This window comes from Helianthus annuus, chromosome 2 (assembly GCF_002127325.2).
Source record: "Helianthus annuus cultivar XRQ/B chromosome 2, HanXRQr2.0-SUNRISE, whole genome shotgun sequence".
NCBI classification, from domain to species: Eukaryota; Viridiplantae; Streptophyta; class Magnoliopsida; order Asterales; family Asteraceae; genus Helianthus; species Helianthus annuus.
The window spans coordinates 14,160,637-14,180,168 of NC_035434.2; the positions used below are offsets into that span (position 1 = coordinate 14,160,637).

The window sequence follows — 19,532 nt, forward strand, 5'->3', positions numbered from 1 at the left end:
CTCTAATCTGAATTAGTCAGACATTTGCCTCTAAACGGTTAAGCATTATACAGGCTCTTAATGGTTCAGACTTATTACTGGTTCAGCACTTAATGGTTCAGACCTCTTACTGGTTCAGCACTTAACCATTCAGATGTTGCCAAACAGCCCTATGTCTCTTGAACTAATATCATGGTTGTAAATCTTGTCTAGACTCCGATTAGTCACTGTAAAAATCCCGTCTAGGCTCCGGTTATTGGTGGTCCTATTCCGGCCAAATTATATTCGACCAAACCTTACAAATTCCTTCCAATTACTTAAAAATTGTGTCAACGAGGGGTTAAAACATGTCCACTTAAAAGAATGACATATAAAAATATATGTGTATATAAAAAACTAAAAACTACAGATAACAATCTTAATCCGATTAAATCACGATTAATCCCTGTTAATCGCTAGTCGGTACTTCACCAACCGACTAGCGTCTGCCGATTCTTATGACACTGACTAATATGCAAGTAACAAGATGTATCTCAATGCAGATTCATTTTTCCACACAAGTGTTAAGACTGATATTATCTTTGGTTTTAAATATTTGTGTTGACATAGCAGTTGAATTGGTTATAGAGGTTTAAATGTTATACAAGATATAACGATAAATGTATCTTGTTGGGTCAGTTTGCCTAACCTGTCATGGGCAAACCCCAAACCTTTTTACATCGAGCATTCACATCCAATCCATCAAATTATACATACATTCCACTAAAAAACAACTCCTATATCAATATATTTTCACTAAAAACAAATATTTTTTCTCTCTCCTTTCAATTAAATAATATTATCATTACCTTTTTCTCTCACTTCCACTCACAACCACTTTCAAAATATATTAAAAAATTATAACGGGTGAACAGTGTCCCCCCAAATATACAGATGAACAGTAACATTTTCTCTCTCCTCTACTCACAACCACTTTTTATACCCTTTATAATATAAAAGCCCCTCCTCACATAATTTGATGGTTAGGATGTGAATGCTCTTAAAATCTATTTACCATTAGTTTTTGGACAATGACCTCCATATGTATGTTTCATGATTGAATTGAAATCATGAATACTAATAATCAAGTAATAATGAATTTTAATAATCCAAACTATTGCCCATTGACCGGCAACAGTTCCAACTTCAAAAATTATCACTGTTACTCTCCGGTCGCCGAAAAAACGTTTTTGGCGTAAGAAGGTTCTAATGTGTTTTTATTACACTTTTCTCAAGGTATTGTATTTTATTACGTTACCCGACTCGAAACTCTCAACACCAAGCTGCAATCGGTGTAATCAATCGCTCCATGAACTCAACTAACCTCACAACGAAGGACTTGAGACTGGTCAAGGGTTTTCAGACCAACCCTTTCATACAATAATACAACCGAGCTTGAAGCTGACACGGCGGACATGATTTTCAAACGAAGCATATCAAACAAGCGTTGTTTCATGAGTTTGATCTAATAAGACGTAGAAGTAAACGACCTACACAGCAACCCTTCCATATAAATCAAAGTCTACACCATTTTCTAACACATGGAAAATAAAAAACTAAAAAAGAAAATTATTTAAAAAATGAAAGAAAATGCTCTCCATACGGTGCGGACTCGTTACCAGATACTTTGCTCCTACTGCCCCCATTTGTTCCCCATGCCTTTCATTTTCTCCAGCTGCAATTGTGTCAACTTTTCCTTCAAATCTTTATATGCAGCTTCTGCTTCCTGCACAAAGTAAATAAACAATTTTAAATCATTTTACAAAAAAAACTAAAAAAAAAGAAGATTGAGAATATAAACAAAAAACGAATGAACAATCGAGGAAACGAACCAACCTTCAACTTCCTCTTTAATTCTTCCTCCTCGACATCTCTGCGCGCTCTTTCCTCTTGAAATATCGCGATTATACTATCCTGCTCCTTATTTAAGGCCTCGAATTTTTCTTTTTCCTTCTCTAGCTGATTTGATAATAGTAGAAATAAACGACGTGTATTAGCGCATGTCATGTGGAAGGGTTGCATAACGGGTAATGCAAAACGGGTCGGGTCACAATTCTTTGGAATCGTTCTATGTAATAAATGTACTAAAAGGAAAATGTGGTAGTTACCTGAACTTCAAGTTGTTTGCAACGTTTTTTTTCGGATTCTAGATCCTTCAGCAGATCACCTAATATCTCTTCTTCTCTCCTTCTCAATCTATGAGAAAAAAAAATACATTAATATGTGAAAAAGAAGGAAAAATTACAAGTTTTGTCCTTTATCTTAATATCACTTATCAGGCGGTGTCCTTTTTAATGAATTTTGACAAGTTTTGCCCTTTACAAGGAATTTTGTTGCACGTTTTGTCCTTTACGCTTAACTCAGTTAGATTTTCTTTTTAAATCTTGTCACCCAATGGTATTTTAGTCTTTTTACCCATTTATTTAATATTATTTAAAAGTGTAAAACAAAATATTTTAGGGTTGACTCTTGAAATAAATGGGTAAAAAGACTAAAATACCCTTGGGTGACAAGATTTAACAAGAAAATCTAACTGGGTTAAGCCTAAAGGACAAAACATGCAACAAAATTCCTTGTAAAGGGCAAAACTTGTCAAAATTCGTTAAAAATGACACCGCCTGATAAGTGGTATTAAAATAAAAGGACAAAACTTGTAATTTTTCCGAAAAAGAAATTAATATAACAAACAAAAACAGAAAAGTGACGCACCTCTCCTTCAACTCACGGTTTTCTTCCATCAGTTGGTGCAAATTGACATTGCTAGAATTTGAACCAACGATTACATCCCCGTTAACAAGAGAAGACTGACAATTTTATAAAACAAATTGCATCAATCGCACGCGTAGTTGTAACACTTAAATAATATTTTAAAGAAAAGCAAACTGCACAATATAAAAACAAATTTTACATATGCTTTCACGATTTTTCCGGTCAACTTCAAAATGGAGAAATTAAGAACCAACTGACATTTTATTAGAGATTTCGACCATAAATGACTTATTTACTTATTTACTTAGTGTATTAGTGTATATATACACTAAATGTTTCTAAATTAGATTTAAAATATCATTTTTGCCAAACTTGAAAACTAACATATAGCATCTGACGGGGCGGTTGGCATGGTTTCAACCAGAACCACATCAGCAATTTACATTTACAAGTTGCATTATATTACCGATTATAGCAATCGAATGACATGTCGGTTGACTCCTAAAATCGGTAATAAATCGTAAGTTGGTTTATAATCTACACCTAATTTAGTGTTGGTTACTAAAATCTGGAAAAATATGTAGAAATTACCCTTAAATGAGGCGGCGCGCTAACTTGCAAAACTTTTGCAGCTCCGGAAAGAGCAGGATTTCGGACCTCGAGAGCTGAAACCGCATGAGTCTTCATACTCGATAATCCTTTTTGAGAACCACCGTTTGCATGTTGTGCGTTCATGGTAGTTTGTGAGTCAACATCACGGATGTTTTCAGTCAAAGGTGATGCTGACTCAGAAGAGCTTGCACTTACACCATGAGCCCTATTTAATTTATCTATTTTTTCTCCAGTATTAACATTACCATTGTTCGGTGCAGTTGAATATCTACTTGGATTGGTTATTACTGCTTCTTTCTGAGGTCTATGTGAAAATGATTTGTCTGATTGCATTTGCGGAGCAAGTATCGTCCTCGGACTTTTCCTTGTCGGTTCCGTTGCGTAATCAGGCGACGCTTCTACAATAACCACAAAAAAGTTACAAAATTTTATATATTTAAATGAAAATTTCATATAATACATGTTATTGATTTTCTATGTAATTAATTAAACATTCTAAAGAGTTAGCTTCCATTTTGCTCCTTGTGATTTGGTCATTTTAACGGTTTTGCCCCAATAGTTTAAAAATAGCCATTTTTCTCCCTGATTTTTCTAACTTATCGTCATTTTGCTCCCCGCCTCTAACTCCATCCAAAAAATCCATTAACTAGAAGGGCATTTTGGTAATTTTATAGATAAAAGCAAAGGCATGTAAGTCTTTTCATCTAAATAAACCTATAACTTGTTTATTTACATGTATAAGTAATTCTTTTCTGATCCCCATCTTTCCAACCGCTCTTTCTACCGGCCACCATCATCCACAACCATCCACCACCACCTGCAACTACCACCTGCCGACCACGACTACCGCGACTTTTAACTAAACGTTTTAATTGAGTTAGAGGCAGTGAGTAAACTATCGAAATACCCCTACTTTTAATTGAACGTTTTAACTGACTTAGAGCCAGGGAGCAAAGTGGCGACAAACTCGAAAGATCAGGGAGGAAAATGACTATTTTCAAACTATTGGAGGAAAACCGTTAAAATGACCAAACCACAGGGATCAAAACGAAAGTTAACTCCATTCTAGAAGAGCAACAAAACCTGAATTAAGGTACTCAATAAAAGGTATATTTTCTAATCTATATAGGCCCCCAACTATACATTTATCCATAAAAAATAATAAATAACAAAAAAATGGGTTGATAAGAAAAAAAAAATTGGTTTATAATCAAGATTAAGAAACCATAAAAACTAATAAAGCAAATACCTCCGTCCTCCGGATTTTTCTTGTGGCGTCTCGGAGCGTAGCCTATTTTGTGACAGTATGTACTCCTGAATCAAAAATTGTTTATGTTAACATACAAGTTAAAAAATATTTTTTAATGATAACTGATAAGCATATTAGCATCAACAACATACATACCAGTATGTCTTCTGCATTTGAATAAGGCGTGTTTCAAGTCGTTGAAGAACAGTAGTGCGCTCAAACCCTTGTTTATCGTGAGCTGGTTCAACAAAATTAGCTTCCAATACACCTAACCAACAGGAAGAATAAAATCGTTAAGAAGTGATGTAAACTAGCAAAAAGATCTTCGTTTTTTCAAAGCGTAAAAATCAACCTATAACCCCACGACCGTCACTTCCTGCAGCATTCCAGATTCTCCAAAATGGCTGTAAAACAAGAAGCATTGCCATAAAGAGATAATTAAAAAACAAGAGTGTATGGTGGGTCGGGAAACGAAAAACCGAACAAGCCGAGTTGGGTGGGTCGGCTGAATCATGCATTTTTACCGGTTTGAGAGTTTAACGGTTCTGTTTTGGCACTTTGAACCAATAACTACGTATTCCAACATATATATATAGAAAAAGTATATCGTACAAGAGGCCTTAACGCACGACATGATGGCAAATCGCAATGTACTGTATATAGGGGAAACCGCATGTTAAAAAAAATAGAGTAAACTGCCATTTTGGTCCCTGTGGTTTGGTCACTTTTGCCACTTTAGTCCAAAACTCAAACTTTTTGTATCTGGGTCCCTGTGGTTTCAGTTTTATTGCCATTTTGGTCCAAAAATGAAATCAGATTATATTTGTCTTATAAAATCCTGCAATTTTGTCATTTTCCTCAGGGGCAAATCAGGTCATATTTGTCTTATAAAATATGGTATTTATTTATAAAAGAGAAATGATCATTTTGCCCCTACGGAAAATGACAAAATAGCAGGATTTTATAAGGCAAATATGACCTGATTTCATTTTTGGACCAAAATGGCAATAAAACTGAAACCACAGGGACCCAGATACAAAAAGTTTGAGTTTTGGATTAAAGTGGCAAAAGTGACTAAACCACAGGGACCAAAATGGCAGTTTACTCAAAAAAATATATATAAATCGCATGTTTATATAAAAAACCATTTTCCATTGTTATAAAAATAACCCAAATTGCAGGATGTTCAAAAATACCAAAATCGCATGTTGATAATGCCACACGTACGCGTCGTAAGTTAAGCCATTTTGTACGTTAATCGGCCTCTATATATATATATAAAGCTTAAACAGAGGGCTTAAGTTACATGACCGATTCCAAGTTTAAACCCAAACCAAACTGTAAAACCACCAAACCATGAAAACCGAACGGCATGGATCTCAAACCAATCGACTTGCTTTGGTGCGGATGGTTTGGTCAGTTTAAAGGATTATTGAACACATTGAATATCAAAAGTCCTAGATATTATCAAAAGTCAAACCTTGATGAGTCTGTTTTTATGATACACATTGAACCCTTGTACATCTATATGAGCTTTCGCATCTTTTACAAACCCCACAGTAACTACAGCAACCATCTGTTCATTGAAAAGAGAAATAATAACAACAATAAGAATTACGATTATTTAACGGTCAAACAAAACAGAATCAACGCTTTTAGTATTACATTTGAATCCTTGGGGACCCCTTCTAGCCCAGGCTGTGGACGATAAGTGACCTCATTTGTCATCATCATATCGTTAACTATATTATGATGCTCAACATCCTTCCCACGAAGAATCATCCGGAAGTTATGAGGAACTCTTAGATAGAGAATCGATGCATAACTCTGACAACGTTAACCGATATCATTATTAAACCAAGATAATACAATACTGTAGAGTGTGTAGTTATAACAACAAAGTTTACCCTGAGTGAGTGACGATACGTCAGAAAATGTCTAGAGTTCGGATATTGCTGTGCCATTTCTATATTTCTCTCATCACGATTAACACCTCGAATTTGAATATCCTGCAAGATGCAAATTTTAATGTCAGTTTCAAGAAGTACCGATCATGTGCTACCCATAGTTGCATAGATTTCAAGGCTAACATAAACAAACATGTTTATCGGTGTCGAAATCGAGCTCTAATTGTTCTTGATCATCCTCCCATAGATTGTATATAATTATGCGTGTACCCTGCTCCTTCATATGATCAAACTACAAGATAAAAAAAAAAAAAAAAAAAAAAAAAAAGATAAACAAATCAATAGCATATTCCTTAAACAAAGATATATATAAACCATGCAGTTAAAAAAATGTTACTTGTTTTAGAAGGTCCGATTCACTTGAAAATGGAGACCATTGTACCACAGCCTCGAGATTTCTATCCCAATCACTTGCTGATGATCGTTTCATCTTCTTCCACTCTCGGCCATCTTGTTCATAATCAAGCTTTTTAGTGTATCAACCACCATCATAAACAAATAAACAATACAAAGTAAGTTACATACTACAAAAAGATGGATTAACAAAATTCAAAATCACATGTGTTAAATTAATTACCATGGGAACTACTATATCTTCCTTCCCAGTGCATCGCAGAAACGTGTAGGACAATAGACCGATGCTCTGCGTAGACCTTCAAAACAAATACCGAATTAAATGTTATTCGTCAGCGCTTTTAGTAATATAAAATGTAGTTAAGCATACGGTCCAGTTCTCGATTCAAATACTTTCAAATTTCGATTCATGTTTGTTCCGGTCCAGTCCGGTCCGAAACCGCTGCGCACTTATCGTATTGTAAACAAAAAACTAGGTCGATGACATAAATGGACCACAAACCTTTTTCCAGATTTCCCAGAACATCGAGAGAAGACAATAACGTCAGCTCCAAGCCTCATGGTGCTCGTCTTAAAACCATTTCCATCTGTTAAAAAATAACAGCGGTAAATAAAAGAACTGCAGTGTTGTGGATGCCAGATTACAACCTTCCTGACCCGAGAACATAAAAAAGGCATAGCTGGCAAAATGGGCGGGTCAAACAGGTTGCATACGCCTGGAAATAGACTCAAGACTACTTTTTGTTCAGGAAGCCGAATTGGGTACTTTTTGTCCAGAGATAAATTTAATCAGAGTGATAAAAGCGCCACTTACATTGTCCGATTGTATCCTTGACCTTGCTTTTCAAAGAATATCCAAGAGACATGCAATGTCTCATTTTTTCTGGGTCCATCCCACCACCATTATCTACAATAAATAGTGAAAGAAAATACTTAAAAGAATCAAAACTAGCAGAAAGGAATCCAAAATTAGATCGTCAGGCAATGTTTACCTTCAATCAACAACATTCTGTTGTCATCTTTCTTGTTTGTTAGCATATCGATTTTCACATATGTGGCACCATTACAAACCTGATAACAAAATTCGGTAAGAATAATGCGTGCAGGGTCAATAAGTGGTATATAAACATAAGAAAAGTACCTCGTCTAGTGCGTTGTCCAAAAGTTCCGCGAAAGCTGAATGAGTATATACATATAGATAAACCGTTATTAGACCAAAATAAGTGGATTTAGAAAATGAACTACAAACATAAAACCAAATAAACGGAATAACATTACCGCCAAGAACCCATTTATGACTAGTTGCGTTGGAGTGCAAAAACCTTGGATGAACCCTCAAATGATCCATACCACCTATAGACATGAATAAAGTACGTATTTAACTATGCAAAGCTGTGAGATGAAAAATAATTATAGGCCCAAGTGCCCAACACGCAACTTTCACACTCAAACTATTAAGAAAAAATTACAAGTTTTGTCCTTAATCTTTATACCATTTTTCAGGCGGTGTCCTTTTTAACGAATGTTGACCGGCGGTGTCCTTTACTACATATTTTCTTGAAAGTTTAGTCCTTTACACCCAACCCAGTTAAAAAACCCTGTTAATTGTTGGGTGTAAAGGACTAAACTTGCAACAAAATACCTAGGTAAAGGACTAAACTTGCAACAAAATACCTAGTAAAGGACACCGCCTGTCAACAATTAACAGGGTTTTTTAACTGGGTTGGGTGTAAAGGACTAAACTTGCAACAAAATACCTAGTAAAGGACACCGCCTGTCAACATTCATTAAAAAGGACACCGCCTGAAAAATGGTATAAAGATAAAGGACAAAACTTGTAATTTTTCCAACTATTAAAGCAAATGTCAATATGAAAGATGTGCAGAAACATCCAATTACACGTAATTTGAACTTCAGGGTACAAACAAAAATAGAGATCAAGCCAAGTTCAGAGACAAAACCAAGTGAACATTCAGTACATTGTCCATTTGTCACTAATGAAACCAAGAAGCATATAACTGCAACTAAATACAGAGTAATCAACCATTAGAAACTGCCCTGGTGCTAAAAAGAACAGTTTTTTGGATGTATAATCATGATATTTGACGCCCCTATCGAACAAATGTCAGGTTACAGCATACTGATTCAGAATAGTTTATAAGACAGTTTTGACCTACCGTCTACAAGAGTATACCGTAATTTGTCGCTCATACTCCAATTTTGCATTTCATATAAATCACTGTGACCCTTGTTCATGTGTAGTTCTTATAATGCCATATTTAAATGTACGATTAAACAATTAGCATAAAATTATTGCACCCTAAATCCAAAAAAGCCGCAAAAAGCTCATACATGTTTCTTAAACTGTAACTCTGTAAGCCGAGAGGAAACGACTCAACGAGTTTCTTCGGATGTTCTTAGTGGTCTGCTACTAGACGCCTAACGACTTTTTGGCTAAGCAAAAATTAAGTGGACATCTAACCCATTAACTGGTCTAGTAATAGTTTTAAGTGTGCAAAAAAATAACTAAAATAGAATAGTCTCCACAATTAACTCTTTGTAAAGGTATAAGAATAAAAGTTCTAGCAGTGTATTCTATTGATAAAGTTACTTTTCTTCAACTATCTGTTGTCTTGTTCATCAATACAGTAACTCTGCATAGATTGGTAAGATTCCCCTAAAACTTTACAAAAGTTTATCAACACTGAAAAGTTGAAGAAAGGCATATGCTCCCTACTCAAGCATAACTTTTGAAACACTTAATTCACCCGGTACCGAGTACTCGGTAGTTGCTCCAAATAAATTCAAACAACAAACTCATATGATCTCAAGTATCGAAAAATATAATAATCAGTAACAATCTATGGCCTGGAGATTGAGCAGTGTAACACAAAGATTTGGGGATTAAAAGTTTAATGATCATCCCTAACAAAGCTACACTTGAACTTTCTCTGTGATTCTAACATTTATTTCCAGAAAATCACCATGATTCTTAAATCAAACTCAACTAAGTAAACAAAATTAATATTAATAACACAATCAATATCAATTAAATATAGTAACTCTCTAATTAAATTCAATTAACAACTGAACGAAACATACCTGTAGAAGCAGTCCAATCACTAGTAGACAGTCCTTCAAAATCACCAGCTTTCCAAAACTGCTTACAACTCTGCTCCGGAACCACACGGTTTCCACTAGCACGTTGCAATGTCGCATCCTTCGGCGGCAAAGGATCCAGAAACCCTACCGGAAGAACCACACCGTCACCAGACTTCTTTCTCTTACCGTTAACATCATCTTCACCACTCGAAACCCTAGATCTCTTGCCGTTACGAATTCCGTCACCTGAATCGTCGTCGTCTGAACTATCGAGATCGATCACCGCAATCTCTGAAACATCTGTTCGTTTAGTGTAACTGTTGTTGATACCGTTCGTTGGTTCGATGTATTCTTGCTTCACTTCAACTCCGGCCATCACGGTAGCGGTTATGGAGGTGATGACGCTGTAGAATCGTCTACTGTCGCCGGATATGAGCAATGATTGTACGATTTTCCGGTGTTGAAAGTTGAAACCCTAGTTCGCCGGTGAAAACCTCTGGTGTGTGTGTACTTGAGGGTGATGACGATAGTGGAAGATTTATGATACGCGCGGTGTTAGATGCGGTTGTTCGTCTACAATCCACGCAATATATGAATATGAATCTATGAATAATATTAAATAATTTTGGCTTTTTTTTCTAAAATAAGTTTGTGATTTGATTTAGAGGGACCGTTTGGTTCGCATAATTTGTTGGAATACACTCGCCCGTAAAGAGCCGGAGGCAGATTGTTTATTTGGTTGGTCAAGTAAATTTTCTTGTATGTTTACATTGAAAGTTGCGTGATTTGAAAGTATTGTCGGATTTTATATACGTGTTCACGTTGAAAGTTGTGTGATTTGAAAGTACTGTTTGTTGGATTTTATATACGTTTTTTCGTTAAATATAAAACTTTAAGAGGTAAAGACTTTGTACGCGAGCTATTTTTGATCTAATTAAGAACATCGTTCACGAGTTCAGATGTGAATACAATAAAACTAAAACACAACTGTAGAATAGTTAGAAAATTGTACCTTTTCGGGTTGTGAAAACTGAACTAAATCTGAAATATTGCAAGACAATAAATTGGTTACTTGATCCGACAAAAATAACGCACCACGTTAGATGAACTTACGATGCCGACGAAAGTATGTAAGTAGGGTATTGGTGTGATTCTAATGATCTCTTATACCAAGTATATTTATAGTTACATGTCTTGTAGTACAAGTTAAACACATTTGAAATTTTAGTAATAAATATATTCCACAATTATCTCATAAGATTTTAGAGAATTTTAAACACTTTCTTTATTATGGAAACATTATTATGGAAATAGAAGTTACTCTGTTTATCAATTTATACTCAATAACATAAAAATATCAAAAAGAATCTTTAATTTGAAATTTAGCATATATATCATATTAGGCTAGAATAAATGAAAGTTATATTTTGTTAACTTAAATGTATTATATCTTTAAAATAAATATAAGATAAAACATTATTATTTGTTAATAAATATATATTTATATATATAAACATATATAAAAATAGTTTTAAATTTATTTTATAAAAATTCTGATTTTAATATTTTTATAAAGTAAATAATAATGACAAGATAAATTACTTTTTATATAAAGTATAACTAAAACACAAATTCTTTTAAAATAAAGTTATTGTAATATCCGGAATACTTTTATCCATTGCATTGAGCGAAAGCTTACAGACAACCAAACTGAATTTCAAATAAACGTTTTGGTTTAGAAGATATTTGATGTTTGGGTTTTTTGGCGTTTCTAAGAGGAATGGTATATATTAAATATGACGTTTGGGGTTTTATGTGTGTTTTTAATTGAATGTCTGAGATGTTGTACATATAGGATTTTTTTTTTTTTTGCGGTTTTTTTAGGCGAGATTTTATTATAATTAAGTTTGGCGTTTTCTATCTAATGGCGTTTTTAATTAGAATGGCGTGTGCTATTTGTTTGGCATTTTATTTCATGAGATGGCGTTTTATGTGGAGAAGTCAAAAGACTTTTTTACCCTTAATGATGCGCGTCCACGTAATAAAATTGATGTTATTTACGAAAACGCCACCGCGCCAATCTAGTACATAGATTGTTTTGATCGGACGATCCATAAGCGTTCTCACACTTTCTACCGTTTTCTTTAAATCCCGACCCTATATAACAATGAAAGACTATTCTAGACTCATTAATTTAGGTAGTTAATAAAATATTTGGTTAAAACTTGGAAGTCAAAATTGTAATTGTTAAATTAACATTTTATTTCATTTTTAAATTTTAGTTGTTATCTTAGTGATTGGTTACAATCTAATTTTCAAAATATCTTAAGAATTCAAATGTAGTTTGAAAAATATTTTTATAATAATGTGAAATTGAGATTCCATTTTAGAGTATAATAATTTTAGTTGTTATCTTATTGATTGATTACAATCTAATTTTCAAAATATCTTAATAATTCAAATGTAGTTTGAAAAATGTTTTTAAAATAATGTGAAATTGAGTTTCCATTTTAGAGTATAATAATAATTTTCAAACATTGTTTATATACCTTGTAATTTAAAGATTTAAATGATTTTAATAATTCAAATGTAGTTTGAAAAATATTTTTAAAATAATATGAAATTGAGTTTCCATTTTAGAGTATAATAATAATTTTCAAAGATTGTTTATATATCTTGTAATTTAAAGATTTAAATGATTTTAATAATAGTTTCAAATTTAATATTAATTCTGGTAGTTATCACAAAAAAATGAAACTTTTTTGTATCTAGGTCCATGAGGTTTCATTTTTTATGTCATTTCTATCTAAATGACAAACTCGGTTGAAATGAATCGTTAACTCCCATTGACGATTTTGGCAATTCTCAAATCTCAGGGACGTTCTTGGCACTTTCTAATTTATTCTTTTAATTTTTTATTTTATAAAATTTATTTTTTCTTTAAATAAAAAGTAGATAAAATTATAAATAATATATATATACACACACACGCATTTATATGTTTACACACTTATTTTTTTCAATTTTCCTTTTTACCTTTAAATAAAGATAATAATAAATTAATAATGTTTGTTACGACATGAGAGACAGGTGGTACTTTGTTTGGTAGATGGGTTGACAAGGGGAGATGAGGTACGAGTGTCGAAATTTTTTTGCCAAAAATTTGCTCGTAGTGACAATTTTACTGAAATTTCTAAATTTTTTTAGTGTGAAATATTGGAATTTTAAGAGTCTGACCCCCACTGATTCGGATTTTGAGAGTCTAACCTCTACGAAGTTTTCGTTCAAACTCTGCCATTGTATACCCACACCATACACACTTTTTCTCTTCGTTTATCCTCTATTATCCACATCCACCTCCATCAACACCACTACCATTGTTGTCGCCACAACCACCCCCTTTATCTCAGCATTCATACCTCATATCCACTTGTCGACCCGTTGTACAAAACCGTACCACCCGTCTCTCCAGTCCTACCAAACGTCATTAATTTATTATTTTTTTTATTTAAAGATAAAAAAGAAAATTAAAAAAATAAGTGTGTAAATATATAAATATGTGTATGTATGTATGTAAATATAAGATTTATAAAATTATAAACAAGATAATACATGGGAAAGTAGCAAAATCATCCCTAAGGTTTGAGAATTGTCAAAATTATCTATGGGAGTTAACCATACATTTTAAATGAGTTTGTCATTTGAATGAAAATGTCAACAAAAATGAAATCTCAGAGACTCAAATACAAAAAGTTTAATTTTTAGACTGAAGTGACAAATGTGATCTAAACTTAGGGATTATTTTTCCATTTTACTCTTTAATTGTTATTTTATTGATTGATTACAATCTAGTTTTCAAAATATCTTAAGAATTCAAATGTGGTTTGAAAAATATTTTTAAAATAATGTGAAATTGAGTTTCTATTTTTAGAGTATAATAATAATTTTCAAAGATTGTTTATATATGTTGAAATTTAAAGATTTAAGCGATTTCAATAATAGTTTTAAATTTAATTTTAATTCCGGTAGTTAACACAAAAATGTTATCAAAAAGTAAGTTACAATCTTATTGTTGCAATAATATTAAAATTTAATTTTGATCTTTAGTTGTTTATTTATATTTTGATTAGAATTTGAATTCTTAAAAAAGAGTAAGAATGAGTTTTAGAATGATTTTGAATTTGATGCAAAAAAATAGTTTGTAAATCAAAAAAATATCAATCATGAAATATATATATATATATATATATATATATATATATATATATAGAGAGAGAGAGAGAGAGAGGAGTCGATTATCATACAAATACACTAATCGTACATTATGTACGCTTCATCCACAACCGTCAGATCATGTCATTTAAACCGCGTGTTTTAATATTAAATTTATCAAATTAAAATTAATAAAAAGAAACCGCCAAGGTTAAATCGTCCAATGCGAGATCAAAACCCCTGATAATCAGCACACAATAACTCACAAACATACCGAAAAACCCAAAATCAACATTGCATTCTCCTTCTCCCAAGTTCCATACTACTCTCCGTTGCGATTCAACTAAGATTCATGAATTTTGAGAAACGAAGCAAAGCAAACAACGACAGACCACAAGCGAAGAAGATGAATCCAGGTATCGATTGACATTTGCGATTTTATAATGGAATATGTCACACCCCCAAAATACCACCTAGGGAATGTCCCTGTTAGGCGTGTGACGTACCAACAATGAGCCACTAATTACATTGAACCCATACAAGTTTCTAAATAAAGTTCTCAATCATTAATAAAATACCATCAACAAGTTTAAATGAAAACCAATATGTTCAGCGGAAGCAAATAGTAAACCAAGTTAAACTGTTTCAAAACCAAAGTATAGTATCAATAATCCAATCACATGAATCCTTCCAGTCGACCCATGACCACTCCAGCTACTCCAGACAGCAAGTTCCCAAATCCAAGATACCTAACGACCTGCGAGCATGTAACAAGTGTGTCAGACAACGCTGGTGAGTTCATAGTTTTACGAAAACATTAGTTACCAAGTGATTATTAGTTAATCCATTGAATTTAATTCCGAAAGTAATGTTGATAATAACCCGAATACAAGACGGTTTCTGATTTACTTTGCCCTTTCTCCAATGCTCCTATCAAAGCATTGGTCATGACTAGGTCATTAGTTCAACACCCGTCCTCCCAGGTACGGGGTGAGGTTGCCAAACCTAAGTAGCGCTACTAGCTAATACCATGTTACCTCTCATGTAACCAAACAACACGGAGGGACTTTAATGGTAATAGGAAGAGTATATTATCCAACATTCCCGTTTTTACCCAAAAGACTTATCCCTCCTCGGGATACCCACTGACTGTCCCAACCACCGGGACGCATGCTCAAGAGAGATGAACTCACCTTCGGTTTGCTCGGTTAGATTAAATGCTCGTTAAACAATTGATCAATCAAATTCTATCGTGGTTACCAAAGACAGTCAGTTTCATGAATTCACAATTCACGTATCCAGTCACACATATTGCTCAAACAATAAACAACCAACAGATAAACATCACGTATGTCATAACAAGCCTACGAATCATAGTACGTTTACGACACAAGTTAATGCTACGCCAAGATACATGTCGATTGATTCAATTCACATTTAAGTTGTGATAGAAATTCATGCAACAAAACAAGCCAATTGACATCATAAAATCACCTAGCAAATACGCGAGTTCACACTACACTTTCAAACCCATGTTTAATCACTCAAACCCGTTCCGGCCCACTACGAATACATATAATCCAGCACTGTTAATCAAGCCCATTCCAGAAATCTATGTAGTCCCATGCATGGCCCAACATAGTTAGCAAACCCCACAACTAAACTAAACATCACGGCCCAATCAATTAACTGATATTAATTTAAGACTAACAACCCACTAAAAGCATCAGCCCACTATCAATTATTTGGTCCAATTATGTATCATTGTTGTCAGACGAGGTATTAGAATCATTTGTTTTTGCATGTTATTAAAGGTCTATAGTCAAACACATAGCATATGATTCAAGTTTTAAGGATATCATTTAAAGCAAATCATGTGAATCACTTATGCAACACATATGTATCAGGCCCATGTGAATCCTTGATCTATTCAGTTTTGTTATCGGTCCAATAATTAGCTAACATTCAAAAGGCTTGTTGACTTTGATATACCATCATCATAATAACCATTAAATACTACAAAAAGAAACATCATGGCTATCACATTGTTCAATTAAACCAATACTGCAAACACATGGCCGCCATCTTTTAATCAAGGCTATCCATTCTCAGGTCACTTACCTTTACATCTATTGGACCACTAACCACTAATATATCCACATCGATCATTTAAAATTTGTGAATTCAGTGGCCTACTTTGATTGGACCAACATAACTAGTGGGTTCGAACAATTACAACATGGATCAGTTCTTGTTTGTCATCATATCACATAATATCATCTTATAATTTCGTCATGGCAGTGGATGATTTCCAATACATACTCAAGATATACACGTAACTACCTTCACATAATCACATACTAACTAGACACCACTTAAACACACATAATGAAACTAAGATATTGATTACTAACCGAATAGAGTTAGACACACGGAATGATCCTCAAGAGAGGAAGCTTCGACGAAAGTGAGGGGGCTCTCCTGCTGTACGTAATCGTATGGAAGTAGGGTTTTGTTTTGAGTTCCTCTAATCAAGAAGCATAACACGTAACATATAAGATGAGGGTTTGGGGCTTTAGGGCGGTACACCCCTTTGGGCCGAGATAATCGGGCTTAGGCCCACACATTTGGGCTGTTACAATTACTTAACACACTCTACAACCCCTCAAGTACACGCGCGATACCAGATTTGGGTTTCGGGCCTGATCTATATGTGTGGGTCGATATGAGGACATGTGGGAATAGTTCTCTACGTTAGCTAATTGGCACATAAGAGTGTTTTAACGGCTTCAAGTAGTTAATCAGTTAAACACACGTTACACAAACCTAGTCACGTTATACATATAACAAGTATATCCACACTAGTGTTTAACAATTTTTATCGTCACAAGAGATATGAAAGGAAATAATCAGAAAACAGAATCACGTGACTAAGAGATACTGAGAGATACTATAACAACCCTCGGTAAAACCGACATCTTCATAATAATTCTGACACCTTAATATATCTTTAATTATATAAATATGTCTTTATATGCACCCCGTATGTGAAAACCGAGCCCCAAAATAGATTATACTATATAAAATAAATAAAAACAATAATTATTAAGTTGAGGCGGGCCGCGTAGGGCCTCACCTCAAGTTCATGCGGGCCGCGCGAGTGTGTAACCAGACTTCGCCAAAACTATAAGTTAATGCGGGCCGCGTACAAGTTTGGTTAAGTCCATGCGGGCCGCGAGCACCTGAAATCTGGCAACGTCCTGGGCCGCCACCTGGCCCAACACCCGTCAAAGCTATACGATGACTGGGCCAAGCTACGCGTTGACCCATCCTTGACGCGGGCCGCGTAAGCTCAGCCCAAATGTCACGCGGGCCGCGTGGAGACGCGATTACAGCCCTATATAAGAAGGCAACGGGCTTTCAGTTTCCGTCGCTCACAACTTTCTTTCTTTCTAAATTTCTGAAGTAGTATACACTATAGCCGGGCATTATACCCCCTAAAATAGCGAGGTTCTGCTACGATGTAAGTATTATAACCCCTGGAGACGTATTAGATACGCTGCCCGATTGATCTAGGGTTCTGTAACGGCTGTCGTGGTTCTGCCCGACGTAGTCGTTGGAATGCCGTCTCGGGGAGGGTATTACTAATGTTAAAATGGGTTATTATACTAACACACGTGCATTTGTGTAAATTATAGATATTTACCAGGAAACCATAAAGGATAACCTAAAACAGCAATGTGAGTAATCCTCTTTTTGTTAAATGCTTTTACAAAACCTTAAATACTTTTCCCTGCGAACGACAGTTATTGAGTATTTGTAAGAATACAATTATCGTGGGTATGTTGGGGTTTTGTATACAAAATTTGTTACAACCTGGTTATGGAGTAACATTACCACAAGTCGGGTGTCGATAGTACCACGGGTGATAATTGATATAACTTGGAAACAAATGTAATTGCGGATGCGCCCTCAATACTGTTCACTGTGACTTTCTATTTAAACTTGATTAAACTGGGATTCACTCACCAGTATTTCCCACTGACAAAATGTTTTTAAAACGCGTTTCAGGTAACGAAATGTGAAAGCCAAATAGAAGCCAGCTGGAGAGCACTGGAGGCTTGGAAAAGTGGCAATAAAAGTTACCTAAATAAAAGAAAGCGTTTATTTCAATAAAGTGGGATTTATCCCTGTAATTCAGTTTGTAATAAAAACTTGGGTTTTACCCATGTGTTTAATATTATAAAATATGGTGGTTTACTCTGATTTAATATTTCCTAACTACGGTCCTGATGAAAATTTTTGCTGCCAAATTGGATAAATAAACGTGATACCACCGAAACTGGCTCACGGCCGCCCGTTCCCGGGAAATAGGGATCGGGGGTTGTGACAGAAGGTGGTATCAGAGCTATGCCACTGATTCAGCCGCAGAAGTGTTCTGCTGACATCAAAATTCAAATTGTTAGGAAATAAATTACGGAAATACGTGCATAATTGTATTTACTTGTTATGTGTTATCTGACTATTTGTTAGTTTACAGTATGAGTGACCAAGGACCTTCTGACGCCTATCGTCAACTGTCTGGTTCACCTAGGAGTGAAGGCACCTCCTCTTCTCAGCCTGCCCTCTCAGGGTATTCTGCTGACACAGAAGAATAGATCTTTGTGTTTAAGGCTCAGTCTGAAGAGCCATTTCCTCAGAAAAAGAGGGGATGGTTCAGTAGGGGAGCGCACGAGCGTAGGAAAAGAATGAAAAAGTTGCAGGAACAGCGAGTGTTAGCCGCAGCAAAAAGAGAAACTGATGCTTATAATCAGGATATGCTCAATAGGGGTATTGCTAATATCCATATTTTAGCAACCACTGCTGCTGACCCAAACCTGGAACAAATGCTAGCACCACAACCACAAAATCCTGACCAACCCATGGAAGTAGAAAACCAGATAGAAATGTCTGATTACAACCCGGAGGAGATACCTAGGGTACCTGCACCTGATCCTCTAGACCCAAACAATTACGACCCCTGGTGGGACGATGTTAGGGACTACGTGCAACAAAACCCAATACAGGAAAATGTGCCAATGCCCAACTTAGGAGCTTATCCAGGGTTAGATCCTCAAGATCCCTACAACATTAGTGATGCATACGTTAGGGAAATTTTAGAGAATCCATACCCGTACCAGGCCCCTATGCCTCCGTATCAGGAACCCGTACCTCAGTTTCCAAACCCAGTCCTAGAACCTGCACCCCCAATGAGTGCAGAAAATGTCCAGGAACTTAGGACTTTTGGGGAGGAAATTTTAGAAAGCAGT

General features: G+C 34.9%; 1 protein-coding gene across 1 annotated transcript; it reads right to left on the bottom strand.

The window, feature by feature from the left end:
* Positions 1-1,434: 1,434 nt before the first annotated feature.
* LOC110910980 (protein MICRORCHIDIA 7) lies at positions 1,435-10,590 on the bottom strand. Its single transcript, XM_022155553.2, has 20 exons — positions 10,012-10,590; positions 8,188-8,262; positions 8,051-8,085; positions 7,902-7,980; positions 7,724-7,816; positions 7,412-7,496; positions 7,133-7,208; positions 6,893-7,021; positions 6,689-6,787; positions 6,496-6,597; positions 6,254-6,415; positions 6,069-6,164; positions 4,941-4,992; positions 4,745-4,856; positions 4,589-4,653; positions 3,319-3,737; positions 2,728-2,822; positions 2,127-2,214; positions 1,855-1,977; positions 1,435-1,744 (listed from the first exon to the last, which is right to left on the bottom strand). The coding sequence occupies exons 1-20, from the start codon at positions 10,385-10,387 to the stop codon at positions 1,652-1,654; spliced, it is 2,454 nt and encodes an 817-aa protein (XP_022011245.1). The 5' UTR covers positions 10,388-10,590; the 3' UTR covers positions 1,435-1,651.
* Between the last annotated feature and the right edge of the window lie 8,942 nt (positions 10,591-19,532).